This window comes from Diadema antillarum, unplaced genomic scaffold (genome assembly GCF_040938485.1).
Source record: "Diadema antillarum isolate AM-2024a unplaced genomic scaffold, OU_Dant_1.0 seq00001101_RagTag, whole genome shotgun sequence".
In the NCBI taxonomy this organism is placed as follows: Eukaryota; Metazoa; Echinodermata; class Echinoidea; order Diadematoida; family Diadematidae; genus Diadema; species Diadema antillarum.
In genome coordinates, this window is record NW_027271918.1 from 215,658 (window position 1) to 238,814 (window position 23,157).

General features: G+C 38.9%; 2 protein-coding genes across 2 annotated transcripts; one reads left to right on the forward strand and one right to left on the reverse strand.

The window, feature by feature from the left end:
- Positions 1-2,473: 2,473 nt before the first annotated feature.
- Positions 2,474-11,458, reverse strand: LOC139743665 (histone acetyltransferase KAT8-like). Its single transcript, XM_071654127.1, has 10 exons — positions 11,247-11,458; positions 10,093-10,170; positions 9,078-9,241; positions 8,049-8,102; positions 7,182-7,346; positions 6,680-6,769; positions 6,103-6,243; positions 5,182-5,275; positions 4,208-4,358; positions 2,474-3,529 (listed from the first exon to the last, which is right to left on the reverse strand). Exons 1-10 carry the CDS (start codon positions 11,440-11,442, stop codon positions 3,298-3,300), a joined length of 1,365 nt encoding a protein of 454 aa, XP_071510228.1. The 5' UTR covers positions 11,443-11,458; the 3' UTR covers positions 2,474-3,297.
- A 2,866-nt stretch (positions 11,459-14,324) lies between these two features.
- On the forward strand, positions 14,325-20,193 carry LOC139743666 (NFU1 iron-sulfur cluster scaffold homolog, mitochondrial-like). Its single transcript, XM_071654128.1, has 7 exons — positions 14,325-14,449; positions 16,048-16,169; positions 16,814-16,949; positions 17,609-17,793; positions 18,626-18,729; positions 19,327-19,461; positions 19,994-20,193. Exons 1-7 carry the CDS (start codon positions 14,367-14,369, stop codon positions 20,063-20,065), a joined length of 837 nt encoding a protein of 278 aa, XP_071510229.1. The 5' UTR covers positions 14,325-14,366; the 3' UTR covers positions 20,066-20,193.
- Positions 20,194-23,157: the final 2,964 nt, after the last annotated feature.

Here is a 23,157-nt window from a genome sequence, read left to right on the forward strand (position 1 = left end):
CAATTATGACTTGTGACCCAACCTGTCTCCACAATGAATGTTCTTGTAGTGCAGATGCCTAGAGTAAAGGACGTAAATTTTTAAGAGCAAGACTGCAAGAGTGTGTGTCTACGTGTCTCTGTGTGTGTGTGTTGGAGGGGGGCACATGGGGTTTGAAACACGATGGAACACATTTATTTTGTTCCTTTTGTCTTTTTTGTCAACTTTGTCAACACTTTCATTTGTGATAAACACGACCGAGTACTGGACAAAATGACTGGAATCTTCAAATTGATTTTGGCACCAGTAAAGCTTGCTGATAGGAGTTACAGTGATTGAAATGAGAGATATACTTGCGACTGGTAGTTAACGTGTTCAGGGCTTGACATTAGCAGTGACCTGCGCTCTGGGCCACTAAATACAAGTATTGATCTTTGGCCACCAAATTTCCAAAAAGTGTATCTTTTGGTGGTCCAATCTGGCAGTTAAAATCTAAAATGAATATCAATTTTCCCTTTTTTATTTGGCTACTATATTCCTTTTTTGGGCAACAAAAAATTCAGATTCAAAGGTTTTAGTGGCTCATATGGGCCACCAAAGAAAAAGCTAATGTCAAACCCTGATGTATCTGTAAAGTTTTGAGATCTTGAAGTACTTTTTAGCACGTGTAAAGTGTTATTGAGTTGCATATCCAATGGTTAAAATGGGGCATGTATCTGTAACTGGTAGAACAGCACAAGTATATGTATGGCCTATATTCATTTCCTTTTAATGTAGGGGTCTTTTAAGTGGACGGCCAGGCTAAGGAAGACTTCTGTTCATCTGTTTTGCTTTAAGAACACATGCTATAAAATATCTTTACAATGACTATGATTTCTAATCAAGCCATTGGCAGTAGAAATCAAAGAAAGAGTAAGAGTCAAAGTCTGCTTTCTTTAAAAAAAAAAAGAAGAATTTATTAACACTTCTGAATAATTCACATCCTATTCACATAGATTACTATATACATGATAGTAAAATAACACTATAGGTATTTACACGACAGTTGCAACACATGGTACAATGATGGAAAGAGCAAAACGTTACCGCTAACTTCACACGAAATTAAAGCTACATTTTCACACATGAACAGGGAAGTTTGCTTGGAAGGAAAGAAATGTTTGAGCGCATACCCCTGGTTGTCTTCAATACAGTTACAAGCAGAATCCAAAAACATTCAATTAAAAAAAAAAAAAACCAAAACTTGATCTTAAAAATCATGAAATAAAACACATATATATCATCATGATAAATAACTTATCATTGGTGTTGACTTGATACTTCTGAATACAAACAAAACATTTACAATTTTGATGTACTTCACAATACTGATATTTGTATTTCACCTTTCAACATAGTGCTCATTGAGTAGATTTTCTTCAAGGACATCCAGTATTGACATCGATGTGAATAATATACAAAGTGCACACACTTTCATGATGGGCTACTTCTCTAGCTCTTTACTACCAAACAGGTCATGAAACTGGTAAGTATTACAAATGAAACAAGGTCAAAAATATGTGTAACAAAATAACAGCCAAGGAAATGAATAAAAGAAATATATCCACTAGCAAATGGTGACAAAACAAATCACTGCCTTCCTTTGATGCTTTTCGCCTGAAGGCTGATAATTTTTGTTGCTGTTTTCCAATCTTGGCACTAAGAATAGACTGTACATCTGCAACAGCCACTCATCAACCTTGCAAAATAGGAGCACGACTAATTTGTGTACTGGTGCAAAATTAAACACAAGAGTTTGCTATGGCCTGTGCAACAATATCATCCAAAGATGAGATTCGGGGGAGTAAAGTTACAATTCGCAACATTTGTATCTTCATATTTTTCAAAGATTTCCCGCCACTTAGCACAAAGTAACTCAAACCAAATACAGTACAGCTTCGAGATACACACGAATGTTAAATTGTGCCTGATTTTAAAGGGGTTCACGCATACAAATACTGCCTTTCAATATACAGCAATGATTTCTGTGATCTGACTCACGTCAAAGATGGACATGTTTTGCTTCACTGACTTTACTTGATTCTTGTTTCTCCCAGCACAAGGAAACATCATTCTGTTTAGCTACAAACTTTTTGAAGTCCTTACTCTTACATCATAAACACACCATTTTTTGAGTAACACAGCTGTAACTAATGGCCTTATCTTCCTGTTGACGGTGTATTGTATCCAACATCTAACCTTGCCTAGTTTTCTTCACAGCTCATGTTCCCATCCCCTTACAAGTCAATTGGTTCTCCAAAATTAAACACGACAGAGATCTTGTTGACAAAAAGCACAGCACAAAAACAGGACATACAGAGTAGACATGTCCTACACACTCTTCTACTACGTACGTGCCTATCAAAATGCAATCTCAATCAGAGGGGTAGATAACGTGATAGCACTGTACAAACATTTTGATTTCTTCAAAGAGTGCATGTACAGTGTCCATGAATCACAAGTGTCATAGTGCACTTTCATATTCATGTATTAGCACACTGCTACATGATGTGAAAGTCACTAAACATTTCCTGTATATTATGGGGTGGATAAAACCCCTACTGGCCATGTCTTTTCTGAGGTGTGCAACTATTGACATCAAAGTTGATACACATCGGCATCTGATCTTTCCATATGCAAGTGTCCTGTCAAGACTCTCATATGAAAATTCCACGCTGTTTATGGTTATTGACTCTAAAAATAGTAGACAAAAATGCAGAAAGAAGTTTGTCACTTCCAACAGCTTTGCTAGGATATCAAATAACTCTTTTCCTCTTCTAATGATCAAAGAATCCTATGAGATTATGAAGCATTCCACTCCTATGTCTCTCCACAACTTTGAAAACAGAGACACAATAATGAGACTGAAGTCCCTGAATACCAACCAACAACTTACTGGAACTCACTCAAATCAAACTATGTGACTTTTCCTCTCTAAATATCCTGATGGATCCTATGTGGTATGGTAATGGCAAATGGCATCTGATATCATAGAGCATCAGGGATTCACGATCACCTATAAGCAATAAATTGCATCGTTTTAGATGGCCATTGATACTCCGTGCACCATCTCTGCAGGCTTCAACCCCTTTCATGTCCATCTAACAGACAAAATTCCTGGGACATTTAAAAAAGATAAGAAGAAGTAATCATGTCTGGAAGTCCATCTATGACTCACATGGAGCACAGGCCACACGATGCCACTCACTATCATATGGACAGGAACTTAACGACTGCAACATCCAGCTCACATCAGGTTTGTCCCCTCCGATCTGGTCGTCACTTCTTCATCTTCTGGCCCCGCGAGTACAGCTGGGGCTTCTTGGGTGCCTGCCATCGAAGACAGCTGACGTCCACGGTCAGCCGCGGCCGCTTGTACTGGGCGCTCTTCAGGTGCTCCTCCACCAGTTTGGGGGTGACGCAGATGACATGCTGCCCCTTCCAGTACTTGATCATGTTCAGCGCCTGCAGCGTGCTGATGATGTCCGCCTGCGTGATGCTGGTCATTTGGCTGCAGTTTGGGGGCGGGTGGAGAGAGAGAGAGAGAGGAGTAAATGGGATGATGCACCTCCATCAAAGGATTTGCATACTGTATGCAGTATCTTCACTGATGTAGTTCTTACAATTTGCTTCATAAATAATCAGTCATCACAAAATTGGATAGTTCAGAATGCACATGCTCTGTTGTGGGTGTGGTTGTTGTTGTTTTTTCTTTTCTTCTATTTCAATGGAGGGGTAGGGATTCAAGACTACATGTGAGCATTAATTCATCACAATTTTGAGGGAAATTATTACAATTCATTACAACTAATACAAAATGCATTTATGAAATCTAACATTATCTGCCATCTGAGTATAGACCCAAACCTTGACAGGTTTGCTTTTGCATTTGGGCAACACATCCACACAAAATCAAAGTCACAAAAATCTGAAACATCAATCTGCCTTCACAAACTTCATCACAGGCATCTCTTGGAAGACTATCACATAAATTACATTCGAACATTTAATATTAGTGGGATGAATGTCTTCTCTGTAATTCTGTCACAAAAGATCTCCATTAATATTCTGCCTGTTGACCGCTACGGCTTAAGGGAGTCACTGCCTGTGGGAATGACTGTCCTCAAGGGATATTTGGCAGGATTGAATTCATATGTTGCACTTTAACATTGAAGGCACAATCCCTCACCTGAGGTCTCGAATTGAGAGGGTCCCTTTGAAGTCCCTGAGAATCTCCAAGAGCACCCAGGACCAGTAGCTGCGGTAGCTGAGCTTGCCCAGATCTGACAAGGGCTTCTCTGGCGACCCAACAGAGTTCTCCAGCTTGGACAGTTCATAGCCTGCAGATTACAATGTAAGATCGTGAAAAAAACCAGCACACACTCAGTGAATCTGTGTTAAGTTGCATAAAGAGGGTCCCTAGAGAATCTTTATCTGGCAATACATGTATACACATACTCCATGTTCACACTTGTCCCTGCGTTGCAAGGAAAATCCCACTTTGCAGGACTTTCCCCTCTAATAACCCAGTGAAGACACTTACTGGGACTTGCCTCCCTCCCCCTCCCTCCCCAAGCTGTATTCATCACATGTGTGCATGTGAAAGGTCTGGTGTCAAGCAGCAGGGCTCCCCTCAAGCCCCGATTGCCCCCACAGCTTGGGGTCAGCTGAGATAACAGTGTGAATGGTCAGTCTAAAAAAGATAAGATCTTTCATGACTATCCTTATTGAAGTGAGATGTCCAGTGTGAACATGGGGTAAGTTTCACAAAAATAACTTCAGCCACTGCAGAGCTATGGAGAAAACAGTGAAATCTTAGAATTTGATTTTGACCTTGAGCATGTGCACCCACAAGTTGAGAGGCACAGCTTTGTTCACTCATACACGTATACATATGCCAAAGTAAGTTAAGTTTCATTTGGATACCTCACATAGTTCCGAAATTACCCCATCCACAAACCCGATTACGGACGGATGGAGGGACGGACAACCCAAAAAGAAAATGCCTACTGGGACGCTTCGTGGCAGAGAAAAAGAACAAAAACAAGTTATATCTATACACATCTCATAAACATGGTTGCCATGACATTTTCTCTGCATCTGAGACATGAATTCTGAGTACTACATACTACAGCATGCCATAAGAAAAAAACCCTGACTTACTGAATGCAATCAGGAACTTCCCATATCCCTTCCTCTGGTAAGGAGGCAGAGTAAGAATACATGCTACGTTGTTGCCATCTGGGGACTCCTTCTCCTGTAATAAGAAACAGTGTGATAACAGATTTATCATTATATTTATTATCATCATTTTTATTATTTTTTAGTGACTACAATGGTTGGATGCTAAAGACTAGTATTTTCATCTTGCTCCTTTCAGTCAACTAACTTTTTTTTTTCCCCCACAATCTGATCTCACTTCAAATTTCATTGGTTTTACTAGAGTAGACAATAATCAATCAAACAACCTATAAACTGTGAAAGAAATACATCTCATACAGAAAACTTTAATTTGCTCCAAAGGCATGTTCACAATGTACATTAGTGTACATCATGATGAAAACATAATCCAAGAATAAGTTCAAAGATGCAGTTCAAAATAACTTGTAAGCTACCCTCAAGATTTAAAAAAAAATAAATAAATCTCTGGAAAGTAGCTAATTTCTACTCTACAGCAATCTTGGCTGAAGAAATTCATGTGCTAACCCCCTCCACTAAAAAAAGAAGAAAAAAAAAAAGATGACAAACAAACAAACAGAGAACAAATAGACATTCCTACAAAATTATTTCTCCTCTGACCATTCACAAACCTAGAATGAGTTTTTTTTTTCTCATTGACAGCCTTTAATGGAGGCACTTCTGACTCTACTTGTCACTGAGCTATCACACAGGAACTTAAAATGAAAAACTAAAAATATTTTGAAAGAATAATTGACATCATGTAAAATGTACATATGGAAAATTACACAAGAGTGGCAAACTTCAAGATTCTGAAGTATACACAAAGAGAGGCAAATATTTCCACTGTTGTATCTTGGACCTTATATAGCCTCGATGGTCAGTTGAGGTCTGTCAAAAGCTTACCTTTGAGAAGTAGCCGACAAGATGGGCACCCTGCCTGTCCACTTCGGTCAGGATGTAGAAAAGGAATGGCTCGACGTCAAAGTACAGAGTCTTGTGGTCCAGAAACAGTTTGGCAAGCAAGCACATGTTTTGGCAGTACAACTACAATGGGTGCAGGAGGGAGAAATAGAAGAGAAAATGTGCAAAGATTATATCTTATAACTGACGACGAAGATTGGCTCCCTCCCGGCACACAGTGTCAGTCTACACACTACAGTGCACTCCCGTTATAGCACGGTTATAACAAAATTAAGGATACAACAAAGTAAAAATTCAGGTCCAAATATTACCCTCTCTATATTTTTCACTGTTTATTTGTTCGATTATAACGATATTTCGATATGACAAAAGAAAACTGCCGGTCCTGAGGACTTTGCTATAACAGGAGTCGACTGTATTGATTTCAGCAAACACTTAAGAATTATCCAATCTTACTTCTTTCTTAAACCCCCATAGCAGCTTGAAATAAGAGGCAAGGAACAGAGACAACACAGTGAAACCAACACTATAAATCTCTGGGAACAGGGGAGGAACTCACCTTGTGGTCTTTTCCATTGACTTCATACACCGAGATAGAACCCCTGCGATAAATCTCTCGACCTGGAGGCTGCCTCATAGTGCATTCACCCTGCAAAAAGACAGTGACACAAAGCTGGCATAAGAAGGTCTTATGGAATATATCAGGCTCATATCCAATTAGCATTAGTGACTTTTTGCCCCTCCCACTCCCCAACCAAGAAGACAATCTTCTTCCACATCACGCCACATAATTAAAATTGTATCAGTACATCACAAAATACATGTCACTTTTGAACATCCCAGAAATTTGTCACTTCTAATGATCAAATGACCACAATTAGAACAATCAGGAACCCTGCTTACATTGAAGGAAACTTGTAACCAAATCACCTCTGAATAAGTGTGGCAACTGACTGAATGTAGAACTGCAATGAAAAAAAAAAAGAGACACATGCACATATCTCTATCCATCAATACACATGCACACAAGTAAACTACAACAGTATTGTTCAATGACATACCAAATGCCTCCTGAAGGTCTTCTCAAACCTCATGTACTTCAAGCAGTATTCACAGATCCACAGCTTGGGCTGCTTGCCATAGTCCTCAGGGAAGGGGGAGAAGTACCAGGCATCAATCTCGTACTTGCCTATCTGGACCCTATTCACATACTTCACTTTGGTAATCTGAGGATAGAATAAGTATGATGTATGATGTCTCCAGTGTAAAAATTCAGCAGAGCAAGATTTTGAATCAAGCAGTCCTATACCCATGGTTATGCTTATGTGCCACTGGAATACTGGAAGAATCAAAAAGAGTTCTGACACAGAAGCCACAGTTCATGAAGAAACACAACTTCAGCTGGATGTTGGGGACAATACATTTAATGAAAGGTATAAGTAACCAATTCTAATGTCAATTATCTCCATGACAAAGAGCTGTTCATATTTCCAACAATTCTACGCTTAATAACATAAAAATATTTGAGGCAGAGATTCAATCTACAAAGGTTCAGTTCCTAGACATAGATTCTTTATTGGCAAATGGCCACAATACACATATACATTTTCTCAGCAAAGACTTGTGGTCAAGATGTAAGGATAAACAAGACACGTATTCAGAACCTGATTTCTAAAACTACTGTATACAACATTCAGAATGAGTCTTAACCCATCCTCATTCACAGCTGTGGACACACTGATAGAGGATTTCTAGCAGACTGAGGCAAAGCTACACAAAGCACTTGCTGCTTGATACAAAGAAGAGTACAATATAACTTTCATCTTGATCACTGTGTTCACACCAACACAAACTTCCTGTAAATCTCTAGTCTGAAAGATCTTCAGGAGAGCATGCCGTGTGATCCAGTGCAGATTGGGTTTACTCACTGCTTCATGTTCTCTTTCTAATGCCGCTGTTGTTGGATCCATTTCAGCATAACTCTGCAGAGGAAATAAATGACATGTGATTAATATCTGTGCCTACATTTCTTCACATTATCATTATTACCAGCTTGTTTGTTTGTTTGCATGCATACAATTCTAAGTATATATGGTATTCTTACTTAAATAATTATAATACTTATCATTAATGTATTTCTCACTCACAATCAATATCCAAACAAGCAAGTGGCAATGCTTTTGACAATCTAACACTTGCTTTTCTGATCAACTGACACTACCCTCACAAACTTGTCAAACTCTTTTCAAAATTATTTGTAGATCACACTGCAAAGGAGGAATCAAGGAGGAAGATAACCTCATCTTGCAGATTTCAAAACATGATCAAAATCACTATTAAAAATATGTCACAAAATGTGCCCAGTATAAAAACATCTGTTTACATTAAAGGCATAATTTAACATTTGCAGATGAAACAAAAACCCAGATTAGTGCCTTAAAATGATTTTAAAATATGAGTTGGGGATAGAAACAACCACTGTAAAAATTTGAATCAGTAAATTCGATGTTAAGTATTGTTAAATATACAAAATGTGAGCAATAAAAAATGTTTCCAGACTAAACCGTCTAAATTTACGGTTTATTGAGAAAAATACTGATATCTCCTCATATTTTAGGCTTTATGGCAAAAAATTTATTTGGTAGGATGTTTTGTGATACGACAGACCTACACATATTCATGAAATGTGATATCTTGAACATTTTTTTAAATCACTGCTCCCAAAGGTAAACAGGACCTTTGAGGAAACAAGGGGGTATTCAGAATACAATTACCAAGACTGTTTATTACAATCAATTATTCCTACGTATTTCTACTCCACAACACTCACACTGTCCCCCTCCTATATACAAAACAGAAAAGAGAAAAGAAAGGACTACCAACATAAACAGATATGTATCCCAAGGCAGAAAACAGATTCACAAGCTGAAAAAAAAAGAAGAGAGAAAAAAAATCACCTTCTGGACATGGTTGATTTCATCATGCTTTCTTTTCTGGTTGCGAGTGATCTTCCGGTCCGAGTCATCAAACAGGTCTCCCATCTCCAGCTTCTGCCTTTCCTGTGGCAGTTGCTGGATGTTGACTTTCTCCTTGCCAATCCACTCATCCATACGTCGGTTGACTGGTGGAGAAATTAGAGTCCATAATCAATCATTTTCATCTAACTTCTGTGACATCGTTCAACAACAACAAAAAGTTTCTCTTCGTTTTGTTTGGAAGACACTCTGAGCACCCTTGGGGGAAATGCACAGAAATTCCTAAACAGTGGCGATGTTTCCAAGAGGTTATCAGAGAAATGGTAATATGCCATTTACACACAAATTTTATAAACATTTTTCACTGTTGCACTACAGCATTTTCATCTTATTTCTCCACACATCCGTGCACACCCATTTCAGAGAGCATTTTACAAACAAACCATACACAATCTATAGTTGCTGTGATATTAGTTGAGTAGCAACCACTCAGCTGTGAATATACTACAATTATTGAACATACAAGTGCAGTGTCCATCATTACAGTAAATACCACAAGTTGACAACCATCATCATTCAAGTTGCTTTTTCTGCAAAATATGTTGAATTCCCCTCTTGATCAATATACTATTGTGGAACAGTGGAGCATCTGAACAGAAAGTCTACAGAAACCTTGAAATTCAAAGCATTGACCAATCATGAGGAGATTTACATTGTATTTGAGTTGCAAAAGGAAATCAATGGCATAGACATTGTAACACATTTGTATCTTCATTTCAACTGTAGGCAGATCATGTGAAGAACTAAAACAAAAAATCAAGAGCATCACAGCCCGCCCCATAAAGCAGAATGAAATTTCCTCTGCTACTTTTGAAAATGGATAACCCTGACACACAGTGCCTTCCACATCAACACCAACTATGGATGACAAGAATGCCTGCAAAGAGAAATCTATTTTCAAGCAGAATAGCTATGAGTAAGACTCTTGAATACTCACGTCCTTTGTAGTGTACATAATACTCCTTTTTCCCGCCTTCGAGTTCATTCTTCCTTGACTGCACAATCTCTGCATTATCTGCAATATCACAATAACAAAGGTCACATCAACTAAGGGGCTAACGTTAATAGATATCTTACACTCAGGACGGGTAATAAAAAAAAATAAATAAAAAAAAAGGAAAGACAAGCTTCAATCACTTGATCTGTTCTGTGCACCAAGGCTTGTTGGCCTACATTACAGTCTCTACAGACATGCACTTTACTCAGAAAATGTTTAACAGAACTTACTTTCTGGTTGTTGTTTTTTTCTACTTACTTTGCTTGTTTTAGTTTATCTTTATTATTTTGAAAACTGTTGCAGTCTCTTGCTTCACCAATCTTCTCACATTGGATTTTTTTCAAGCATCTGCATTCTTGTAAAATGTAAAATTTAACTCCATTTTGCAACTGCTCAATCTTTTCAACAGGCCCTAGAAAATTCAAGGCAGATGATAGCTTGATCAATCAACACAATGTTTTCCTTGATCTGCGTTGATGATTTCAACTTCTGTAACTAAAGTTAAGATTGACTTCACTTTTTGTTCTACTTTTTCTACTTTCCATGATGTAGACATTTAGACGTCTATGTGGTTTCCAGTTCTAGTGACAAACTATTAAAAGTATGTTTCTAACTTTCACAATTTCAGACCCTGCAAGACCATAACTATAAGAAATTTTGACTGACAAGGTGTGAAAAACGAGGTCGACGACGAATGTCCCCACAACTTGAAGTTGGACACGTACACGACACAACTTTTTTCTTTGTCAAATAGAAAATGGTCGTGGACACACGACCTCGTTTTTCACCTTGTTTCACAAGCAAGCAGACTAACTGTTACTGATACTTGTCTACAGCATGACTAGATCTAGGTTAGATAGGATGATTAGGAGTCGTACTGGTCAGTCAGTAGAAACAAGTTCCTGAATGAATGGCAAGCACACCCGTCGAACGACGTGTTGCCGTGGGCTTCGCTACACACACACCACAGTATTCTGCAACGCCTAGCATAGGCTAGGTAGCAGTGCAGTGGCCAGTGCAGTGGCCAGTGCAGTGACGGGCCATTCTGCCCATTGTCTGTTATTGTTAAAAAACCTGCTTCGTATCGTACTTACGCCACGTGTTGTCGTTGCGTTTGACGAGATACGTATCACCAATTTTCAGCGCATTTTCATCATTTTCATGATCTGAATCATTGCTGGCACCATTTTGATTGGAAATTGTCTTGGAGTCTGACTCAGGAGCGCTTGAATTTACGCGATCTTGTTGTGTTGTTGTCCCATTCGCAGATTTTCTCATGTGTTCCGCCATCTTCCCTGTACTTTTCGGCAGCTTTTCTCCGATGATGCGACTCCGATTGTATTGCATCGCACGCGCGCGAATCTCGGTGTGCGTACGTAGGGTGCATTCAGGTGTAGAGTGTAGCTGGTGTATCCATGGAACTAGTGTATCCATGGTGTATCTAACGTGTAGGTGTATCGCGAGGGCACCACCATACTAGTACAAGTACTCTAGACACCATATACATTTGTACGTCTAATGTGTTGCGGATGCACCTCTCATCTCTACACCCACCTAGAGTCAAAGAGATTGTCTAGTAATCTCTCTGACTAGAGTCTACACTTGGAGGTCAATACGACCAACGAGTACTGTCTTCTTGTTGCACATCGTGCGCAGAATTAGTGAGCGCTCGTAGCTAGCACCACCCAAAACAATCCCACGTGACTACTCGTAATTTACCAGCCATAGAAGTTAAGAATACGAGTAACGCGAACAAAGATAAAGGTTCACACAGCCTTTGTTTTCCTGAATGGTAACAATGATGACCAACTTCATACTAAGTATAATTTATGCGAATAATGAGGTGATGATGCGGGGAAGGGGGGAGGGAGTAGGGGTGTCAGAGAGTTCGAACGAATCCTCTTCTCCCTGGTGAGCAGGGTATATCGATCGTTCGCTCCGCTGATCATAAAATGGTGATAAACATGACTTCTTCCCAAAGCTTCAATATGCAACATAAGAGTGGGGTTTTTTTTTTCATTTGAAACAAAAAAAAGATGAACAAATCCATTATACAAATTAAATAAGATGAAACATCTTCCCCCACATTCTTCGTCGCTTTCTTCATGGCTGATGATGCTAAATATGTAGGCCCCGACGTCAAACCAAACCAGCCCCCCCCCCCCGAAAAAAAAGTCATTCGTTGATTTTTACGTTTTAGAACGTATACCCCTCCCACACATTATCTTTAAAGGGAGGGGCATGTTATAAAAAGGTCCACTATTTAGATTTCTGGCCGCGACGGGGACGTGCAAAGGAAAAAAAAAATGTTCTGAGCATGCGTCAAAGCGTGCATAAGAGTGGGGAGAAGTGAGACAAAAATTGTGATTTGATGAATTCCCTCCTATAACTTTTCTGATATTTAGAATGGGGCTCTCATGTCTATGACCCAAAGACTACTAATGCTATATCATGCCACATGATGGGTTGTTACTTCGCATATTCCTAAATGTCTCAGTCTTAGTAGGCCTATTATTGATTAAAAAATTCTTCTGATCGGGATGAAGAGGGCCACCCCCTCGGAGAAGTGGGACATTGGTTGGGGTGAGGTGGGACAAACATTAGTTCAGGCTAAACAATATTACAAGCATAATATATGTTTGTGTGTGTGTGAGAGAGAGAGAGAGAGAGAAGGAGAGTGTGTGTGTGTGTTTGAATATTTCTTCTTCTTCTGATTAAGTCTGCCTCCTTCAACAGACTGAAGATTCTTGCAGACTGGTGCTATTTACATTATAATACAATTTATTTACAGATATTTACAAGCACATAGAAAATTTGACGAAAATACTAGCCACTGTGATCAACCGTTAGACGGTTTCGAAATGATCCCACAGATGGCGCTGAAACAATTTCTGACGACAGGGAATTCCAGTTCCTTACAGTTCTTGGGAAGAACGAATGGCGATGCGATTCAGTTCTCGAATATGGTACCTGATAGGAGTGAGGTTGCGAGGCTCTCGTTAACTGAGTAGCCTGTTTGATGATATAGTCCTGTGCTGAAAGAGGAGTGAGATTATTGTGTATTTTGTACATCATAATTAGCCTGTCATTTTCTCTGCGCTGTTCCAGAGTGGTCCAATTAAGTTCTTGTAGCATTTTGGTGACACTCGAGGTGTCACCCATTATATTTACCCATGCAAGAGTTTCATCGCAAAACGTGATATATCCGTTGTGGTCCATCAGAGACGGTTGCATCAAAAACATCCAGAATTTAAAGAAAATAATAAAGAAAAGCTTTGATATATTTATCATAACTTTGAATACGGGGAGAAGTGGGGCAGTGATGCTGTCCCAGTTCACCCCAGAACCCCCGAAATTCATGACGGCTATATCATCACGTGCAATTTAGTTATTTTTCTTTTGCAAAATCTTTTTGTGTGAATAATTGGAATTCATAAGACCTACAAAGTCGTACGATGAATTCTGAAAACACTTCACACTGACTGAAAAAAAAAACTACAAAAAAGTGTCCGAAAAAAAAAATATTCAAAATTAAACTTTCCCGCAGAGCTGTTGCAGAGCAGGCATATGCTTGTACTCTGATGTTAATGCCTATAACAGGTGATAATTCGTAAAGACTTGAGAGCTGATTAGTTCAAAACTTTTTGAGGTATGACAGGTGTCCCACTTCTCCCGCGTCCCAGTTCACCCCACTCTCCCCTATTGGTTTTTATTCTTTGTCAAAAGTGTGCGTGCGGGGGGGGGGGGGGGGGGGGGGTACACATCAGAGCCCGATGCCATATTTTGCGTATAAATAGCAATGTATTTATGAAGTGCATCAGTAAAAGCTCCATGGAATATAGTTGAAGTATATCTGTTGCTCGGCCAACCAAGGGAGACGAAAAAGTGACCGTTATATGAGGCAGATGACCACTATAGACAGAGTTTTTAAACATGGCTTTTGTGGTATGTGGATAGGCCTATATGGTGGCTTGTGGCCGTATATAGACCTATACAGGTGGCCGCTGTGGACACTTGACCGCTAAGACAGGTTGACTGTCTGCGGAGCAGCTGCCCGCAGCTAGCAGTACCACCGAATCACCACGGCCAGTTGTGCATATCAGCATAGTCTTTTCGCACAGACTCCTTCACGACCAACAAGGGTTAATTACGAACAGACTACCGCGCGCAGCGAACAACCAGAAAACAAGAAATTTAACCGCTTCTCCTGCAAAATGTCTGTCGTAAGACCTTTCATAGGACTATACAGAATCAACACGAGGCTCACGGCTGTAGCATCTCGTGTGAATAGCGTTTGGTAAGTCGTATCTCTCTGATCTTTACACTTTTTCGTCTTACATGCACTTGCTTTTAATACTTAATAGTCCCGCACATAAGGATCCCGGTGAGAAAAATGGAGTGTTGCGTAATACATCATTGCCTGGGATCTGATCTGGTCATCTGGATCTGGATCTGGATGAATACGCTGAAAAACTCTGGATAGAGTATCACTCAGCACTGTGGTGTGATGTGCAGCTAATCACAACGGAGGTGACGCTGGAGCGCTTCTTTAAATGTGTCAAATTTATGAATCTGCTATATCACTCGGCAGATTATTCCAATCCTTCGCTGTTCTGACTAACCGCTAGATATGGAAGAAGGAGTTGGCGAGACCAGTTGAAGAACCGTGTGAAATAGAATAATTATCAGGATGATAACTTCCGGTTGTCATACCTCTCGGTGCTTGAGCGGGGCTGATATGATCCTTGAGCTTTAAATTATATATTACCGTGCTTTATTTTATGAAATAACAATAACGGCCATCTTCAAGTTCTTGTGATAATTTTGTTTTGTCTGTTGATTAGGCCTAGCTAGTCAACAACTACTGTATTATACTTCGGTTAAAACATGATATTCTTTCAGCGTCATTATTTCCGTTTGACTGTAGTAATTTAGCCATTTTATCAACCTTGTCCTTGCTTGGCCTTGTTTAGACCAGTCCGGGAAACCCGCTCATGAGGACCGCTCCCGCGTACGAGGACTACCCCGCCTCATGAGGACCGCCCCCACGCCTCATGAGGACCGCCCCCACGCCTCATGAGGCCTGGGGGGAACGCCTCATGAGGTCCCCTATTCACTTCTATTCATCTCACATCTGACGTATAAATTGTCGCAACTTTGCACGGTGATTTTTTGATACACACACATGTCCACTATCCATGATGAAAAGAAGAAAAAATCCTGTCTGTTTTTTTTTCAAAAATCGAGTTTTAATCAACCGATGCAGAGCGCCCATCAAAACACGGGCGCCAGTGTGTTCGCACAATGCAAGACTGCCGCACCTAGCGGCCTGATCCGAATAGTCGATTTTAAATTGAAAACTATAATTGTGAATAAGAAAAATAAACTTAAAGCCAATACGTTGATGTAGGGCAATTTGTCAATCAGTTGCAAACTTAAAGTAATTCATAGATCTGTACATATAAAGGGCTATTTATTTTTAGATGATATTAATGTAGTGAATATTCTGTCTTGCCCACATGTAAATAATTTTCTGAATCTGCGTCAGTATGTGCAACATCTTTGTATTTCTATCCACTCCTATTACCATACTATGTGTATGTACATGTCTTTTAATTCTGTTGTTCTTTCAGAATTAAAAAAAAAAAAAAATGTCACAAAATAGATTTTGTGGAGTTATTTTAGTTGGCTACAGTGACCATTTCCGGTATCAGTGTTAATCACTACTGGGCATGCAGAATAATAGGGAAGAAACCTTTTTTTTGTGAAGAAAAATAAATGAGAATGATTACTGTAGAGTTTTTCATCATTTGGAAAAGGCAGATTAGAATTTCAATGTATCTGATCCTAGTTGTTGTTATGGTGATTGTGCATTTTGTTTTGTTTTTTCCTCAGCCTCACAAAGCAAGCACATCATGTCCTGGCATCATCCAATGGGCCAGCTGAGGCATCGGCCAGTAAACATCTCCTGAGCCAAGCTGCAGGCAGAAATAACATTTTGTCGAGATTGCAACCAGGTATTTAAAAAAAGAAAAAAGAAAAAAAGACATGTCAAGGTTTGGTAGTCTGGTAGCAGACTGTTGCTAGGAGGGAGATTAGAAGTAATACTGAACTAAGTGTATGGAAGTTAGCTCAATTGTTTCTACCTCTCTTTGATATATAGAATATATGTAGGTGGTCTGTGTGTAATAGTGATCGCATTACATCCTTTTTTTTTGTTGTTGTTGTTGTAAGTGTATAATTCATTTCATATACCACATTATGTGTAATTTCTTCTCTCCAGTTACAAGTTACAGCTGTCTTTTTCTAGATCACCCCAAAGCCAGTCCGTGTTTTTTCCCCCATTTATGTGTGGTAGACCCTTGCAGTGTGTAATAAAGTAGGCCTTGGATCCCATAACTCCTTGACCCCAGTGTGTCACATGAGATTGTTGGAAACTTTTATTTTTCTTTTTAATCTTAACTGTTTAACATCCTTACTGTGATCATTTATAACCATTGTGATTTATGATTGATTTGTGGTATACTGTACTCCAATCATTGGAAAGTCAATAAATACATGTAAAAAAAAATAATAAATGGAGATGACGTTTGTGATGTCCTGAATTCTAACAGCATTCAAACATTTTCAGAAGATATTTTGTTTTATCCTCATACACCAGCACGAAGTATGTTCATCCAGACCCAGGACACACCAAACCCCAACAGTCTCAAGTTTCTGCCCGGGGTGGAGGTACTTGGGTCTGGAACCATGGACTTCCCCAGTGCTATGACTGCACATGGTTCTCCACTTGCAAGGTATGCATCTCAATATCATGGCAAGCAATACAATAATTGACCATACAAGCTCTGGGATGCATTAGTTTCTTTGTATGGTACTCACTTATGGCATGTATGCTGTGTGCATTTATGCCCCGATACAGTTACAATCAATGTATGTCTCTGCACAATTGCAAAGGCACTCACACTAGTTCTTTCTAGAAAACAGTTTTTGTCTAATAAAGTTCTTGATAGAAATTAGAATGTAGCTAAATGTAAGAAATCATAGTTTTTCTGGGTGTCTGAATACAATATTTACGGTATTTGATGTTCATTTTTGTGTATCATGGAGAGTCTAGATAACCTAAGATGTATTTCTTTCTCCTTTGTGTTTCAATAATTAATACTATTAAAGTGAAAAGACTTATATACCCTCATTGCCAGAAATGTGTGATAAGGTACAGGGGATTTTTAGGTCTCCTAGATACAGTTGAATACATTCTGAAATCATAGTATTTTGCCCAAAATCTGCCATTGCATGCGTTGTTTGATTTTTTCCATGTGCAACTTGGAAACCTGAAGCAAATCTTTGCGATATCTTGAGGGGTTATTACCCACAACATGTGTTTGAAGTTTCGAGCTGTTAATGTGAGACGATTACTATGCTCTGTGACTCTGACTCTGCTTTCTAAAAACAGGCAGTTGTTCAGAATCGAGGGAGTGAAAGGCGTCTTCTTGGGGCCAGATTTCATCACAGTGACAAAAGTCGATGACGACAATGTGGAGTGGAAGGTTCTGAAGCCTGAGGTGTATGCAACCATCATGGACTTCTTTGCCTCCGGTGTGCCCATACTCACAGACGACAAAGCCCCCACCGATACAGGTGTGTGAGGAAGCCACATTTTGGGGTCATTTCAGTTAACAGAGTGATGCCTGTAGTCTTGCAAACCAATGTCATTTCACTCTGACTTTTCTGAAAGATTGATTTGGTAATGTATGATTATAACACCTAATTCAATATTGAATTTGCTTAAAAAAATGATTTGTACATGATTTTGTTCATCTTATCAAATAAACCCTTCTAAATTTTTTGAGTGCTTCAGTTGTGCTCATGTATGATTCATGTATGTGTAGGCACTTTTTGCTGACTAACTACAGCATGGGCATTTCAGGTTAAAGGGACTGTACAGTACTGGTTGAGATGGGGATTCATGTTTTGAGCATTCCTAAGTGAGATAATGAAAAGCCTCTTATGAAATATGAAAGAGCATGTAATCTTAAGAAGGATTCAACGTTTCTTTGATGAAAATTGGTTTTCAAATGGCCGAGATATCCAAAAAAGTGCTAATAATAAAAGGCGACATGCCACAACTTTATTAGGATATCTTTGTTTCACCTTGTTTTTGGATATCTCAGCCATTTCAAAACCGATTTTCATCGAATAAACTTTTGATACCCCTTAGAACTGCATGCTCTTTGACATCTCATAGAGTGGTTTCTGAATATCTCGCAAAACATTAAAAGCTAAATCCTCACCTCAACCGGAACTGTACCATTATAGAAACTAGAATTAATATGACAATGCTTAATAAGATAGCACGTTTAAATTCTTTCATAAGTCGTGTATTTTTTAGCTATGACATTTCGTCTTTACCTTGGAATGTGAACATCTATGTCATTTTAACAAGAAAATGAAAATATCAATCTATTTGCAGAAATTCAAGAAGATGACGACGAAACAGTCATGATGATCAAGGAACTGTTGGATACTAGAATAAGGCCAACTGTGCAGGAAGATGGTGGGGATATTGTGTACATGGTAAGTTTAATAGAAGTAGCTTTGTAACTTGAATGGAAAACTATTTGCTCACTTCTAGAGCTCAATTAAGTCAATTTTGTTTTGTTCTACTTCAATATGCCATGTTGAAGGCTTGTTGAGAGTTAATGGCCTGCAACATGTTTTTTCTGCATTGTCTGGTGGTAATGTTTTTCTTCCCCTACATTACACTGGTTCAAAAATGGCATGATGAAAGTCAAGCCACATACATTATCGAAGCCTCCAACTCTCGTGCTTTAAGGTAATTTTCTCCCACCCTAGCGGTGTGTCTTCTCCTTAAAGACGTATTTTCTCGTGCTAAAAATTTAAAAAGCATCTTTTAACTCTACAGCTTCCCGGACCCTTAAATGGGCACTGGACTCCGGCCGCAAGAGACATCATGCTACGTGCTCATGGTAGCACACATCACATTGTGTGCATGTTCACGGAATAATATCAGAGTCTCCAGTTTGCTGGAGGGTCTAGATGATAGAGTATCCTGTTGAGATGCTTAGGATTGGAGTCTCTGTATCATTCACATGATGCACAGTTGTATTATATACTGTAACTCAAAAGTGTTCCTCTCCCTATATCTTTCAGGGATTTGAGAATGGTGTGGTGAAACTCAAGCTACAGGGAGCCTGCACCAGCTGCCCAAGCTCCATCGTCACCCTCAAGCATGGGGTCCAGAACATGCTGCAGTTCTACGTCCCAGAGGTCCTGGAGGTGGAGCAGGTACGATTTCATGCATAGAAGTTGCATTCGCAAACAGGAGTTCAAAATTGATTTTATATGCCGCTGTTCACACATACTACGCAAGACAAATTTTCTTCTTTTTTTTTCAACATTAGTGAAAATAAAAGCAGTCCACCAAAAACTTGTTGAAGAATATCATTTTGAAAATGAATCACAGATGTGTATTTTCACATTATCAAATAGTGCGCTACTATCCCGCTATTTCAGAAATTTCCCCGAGTTGGACTCGAGAAATTTTCTCGACCAGAGCGATACAATTAGCGCACTAATTTGTGTTCACATTACTTGTATCAAATAGCGCGCTATTTCGTGATCGGGTTAATTTCCCAAGTCAGAAAATAGTGTGCTATTTCGAAACATCGGGCTGATGTGAAAACGCCTAGTGTGGGCTGGGATGATTGTTACAGTGTGAAATAAGTCGTTGTGAATATTTGGGATGTGTGAAGAGGTATGTATGCATGGATGCGTCTTAGAGTCACCATATGTCTTATCCCATTATTTTTGTTTGCAGGTTGAGGATGAACAGGATGAAGTTTCTAGTGCTCAGCTGAAAAATTTGGAAGAGAGGATTGGGGATGCTTGAAATGCCCTGGACCCTGAGAGCAAGCTGTGCATCTGATGGTGATCTTTATGTGAGGACACTTATTTCACAGCTTCTATTCTTGCCTGGAAGGTTAAAGGGTGTGTGATTGGTCCACTAGAGGATCAAAGATGTAGTCTCTGTTTTATTTTGCTCGACAGACTTGAGTGCATGCTTCTCCTGCAATATTGCTGCTTTTCAAACGGTCCTATGAGCAGTGTATTCACCTTAATGGATATATTTCCCAGCACTACCTAGTAAAAGGTGCTACCGATATTCAGTTCACCTACTCTTACTGAATTCCATTTCGACACATGGAATCCAGTTAGCATGCATCAAGTGTGGCTATCTCGCTCGAGTCTCTTGGACAAGCTGACTAGTTGTCAAGGGCAACCATCATTGTAAAGGCGCAGTGAATCTATCTGTTGCTGCAAAATAACCAAGCACAGTGTATTGTGTGCCCTTTCAATCGATATTTTAGTATGCCAAATGCAAGTAAGCAATATTAGGTCCATGGTGAGCATTCTTGAAAAGTGGGAAGCATAATTGTTCCTTTCCCAAACTATAACTTGAGCAATAAGACAATCTATAGTTTCTGATCTATACATTGTACTGTGTTGGAATATTTTATGTAGTGTGTTTCTCAAGATTTTCAGGGTGGCTCTTCATTTTTTCCTCAATTTTTATGTCTCCGTGAATGAAGAATGGTCTATTGTAATTATGTAGTGAATCAGATAACGGCTCCCTGTAGTCCCAATAATGGTACATGTATTGCAGTATTAAGCCCATCTAAAATCTGCCATCATTGTACACATTTATACCTAGTGTGAGCCCAACTGTGCTAATACATCAGTGGCTCTAAGAGTTATAATCTGAAGATTCTGTATTTGTAAAATAAAGCCAGAAAGACTAGCAGTATGCAAGTTCTAGATTCAAGCTGGCTCTTGTACATTACACTTGTACATGTAAATACATAGAATAAACTTTATCAGAGACTATTATACTTTGGGAATTATGTACACTTTGTAAGTGCATGTGTTTGTTTTCATAATGGTTCTCACAGAAAAAATTTGACAAAATAAATGAGTACCGGTACTGTAAAACGATGCCTGCCTGGCAGAAGGGCCTGAGCATGAAATGATGCAGTATTTGGTACCCTGGGGTACCAAATGAAAATTTGCCATTTTGTTGAATTATCTTCTCTTTTTTTTTTTCCCCCAGCACTGTACCCTGGGTTACCCCAAAATGTGTACAATTTATTTTTAGTATTATTATGCACAAAAACGTTGTCTTGTTAGTTGTTTGTGATTATGCAACAATCAGTGCATGCAAATACTAACTTTTTTTTTGGTTGTCATTTACATGATCTGTTATGATTTTCACTGTTTGGTGTTATTGTAAGTACTAATTGTACACTGTATTATGTTTGCAAGGAAAATCGGCAGTGGGATTATTATCACCACGCCAATTTGTGATAGCGCTGATAATGAGAATATAGTTGCCATGGTAACATTGCACAACTGTATGATACTGGACACAAGATGGTGCTACACAATGCCATAACCGAGGTTACGACGGTACCTCAGGGTACGGCGTGCTGAGTCAAATTTAAACCTCTTAAATCAATTTTGGTTTGTGACATAATTCAACAGGTCATTAAAGCTTTTTCATAGGAAAAAATGCCATCATTTCTTTGTATTTTTTGAAGAAGCAAGCCTTGTGGCTCTTCTGCAGGGTATGTGACAAAATTATTATATCCAATTCATTCTCACTATGAAACTTTTACTACCGTATATTTGCCTTTTCATGTGGGCATTAGTGCTTTGTTTGTATATATGTAAGTTCATAGCTCTTGTGTACAGTTGAAAAGGATACATATGATGTAGGTTTTTACGCACAAATTTAACTTGGCTTGTCCCTGTACCTTGGGTCAGTGCATTTCATGAAATAATGGTTGGACTGCATGCTTGTGTGTCTTTCTGTACTACGTAAGTCAACTACTGCTTCCACTAGACATGCGAGTTATCACTTCAGTATGGTATCCGACATGCTCAGCATTTTATAAGTTGATCTCTTTCTCTATAGAAATGCCAAGGCATTGCGTTGTAAAAATCGGCCCAATTGTCAAGATATGACTTTTCACGATCTATACCATGTGCATTAATATCCCAACATGCCAATATTGGATGCATTTTAAGACAGCTGTAGTATTTATCTCATGAATCATTATCCTTGGATATACATTGTGTAATTATATTATTGAAATGTAAATGGTGTATTACCATCGTATAATCAATTCACAGCATAAATAATGTATGAGCAGTGAGGGGTTTCTATTATACATAAAAATGCCTGCAGTGACGAGTACAATGTACAGGGAGAGGAGAAAATAAACCTTATTTCAAATTCATCAATCCCCTTGCCCAACCGCCATTTAAAATACATACACATTGACTAGCCTGATTTAAGGTATCCACATGAAGCCTTGTTGTTGAGTGTGTTTATCTCTGTTGTTTCAGGAAACTGACGAAGAATGTGTCATTTGTTACCATCGTACAAATCACACTACTTATATTTACATGTATTGCACTAACGGAATACCACGGCAAACATTTTCCCGTAATGTCATTGTTGGATACATGTGTGACATGTTACAAGTGCAGTACTATGAACAAAATCCATTTCTGCTACCATCTGGGAGTTGGGAAACAGTAGTTGACATTAGAATGCTGTAGGTTGTTGCAGTTACGTTTGAGGTTAGACAGGCCAGCTAAAGCCTTAGGTGATTACTTGTCCAGCCAGATACGCACTGTAAAAGCATTCACAAACACAGAGGACTACCTGATTTATGTTACTATGGCAGTTTCTTCATTTCTTTTCAGCAGCTAAGTGGCAATCTTAATATTGAAACAAAAATAGAAGCAAGTGGTTTTGTGTTGGTAAACCAGAAGTTAATTTGAATGAAAAGTTGGTTCTGAGTATCAAGATATTAATTAGTACTAATGGATAAAACTTGAGTGGAAAAAGTGATGTGAAGCACAGGGTGATGTTATATTTTTTTCTTTTTTTGGGGGGGTTATCATAAATCGGCCATC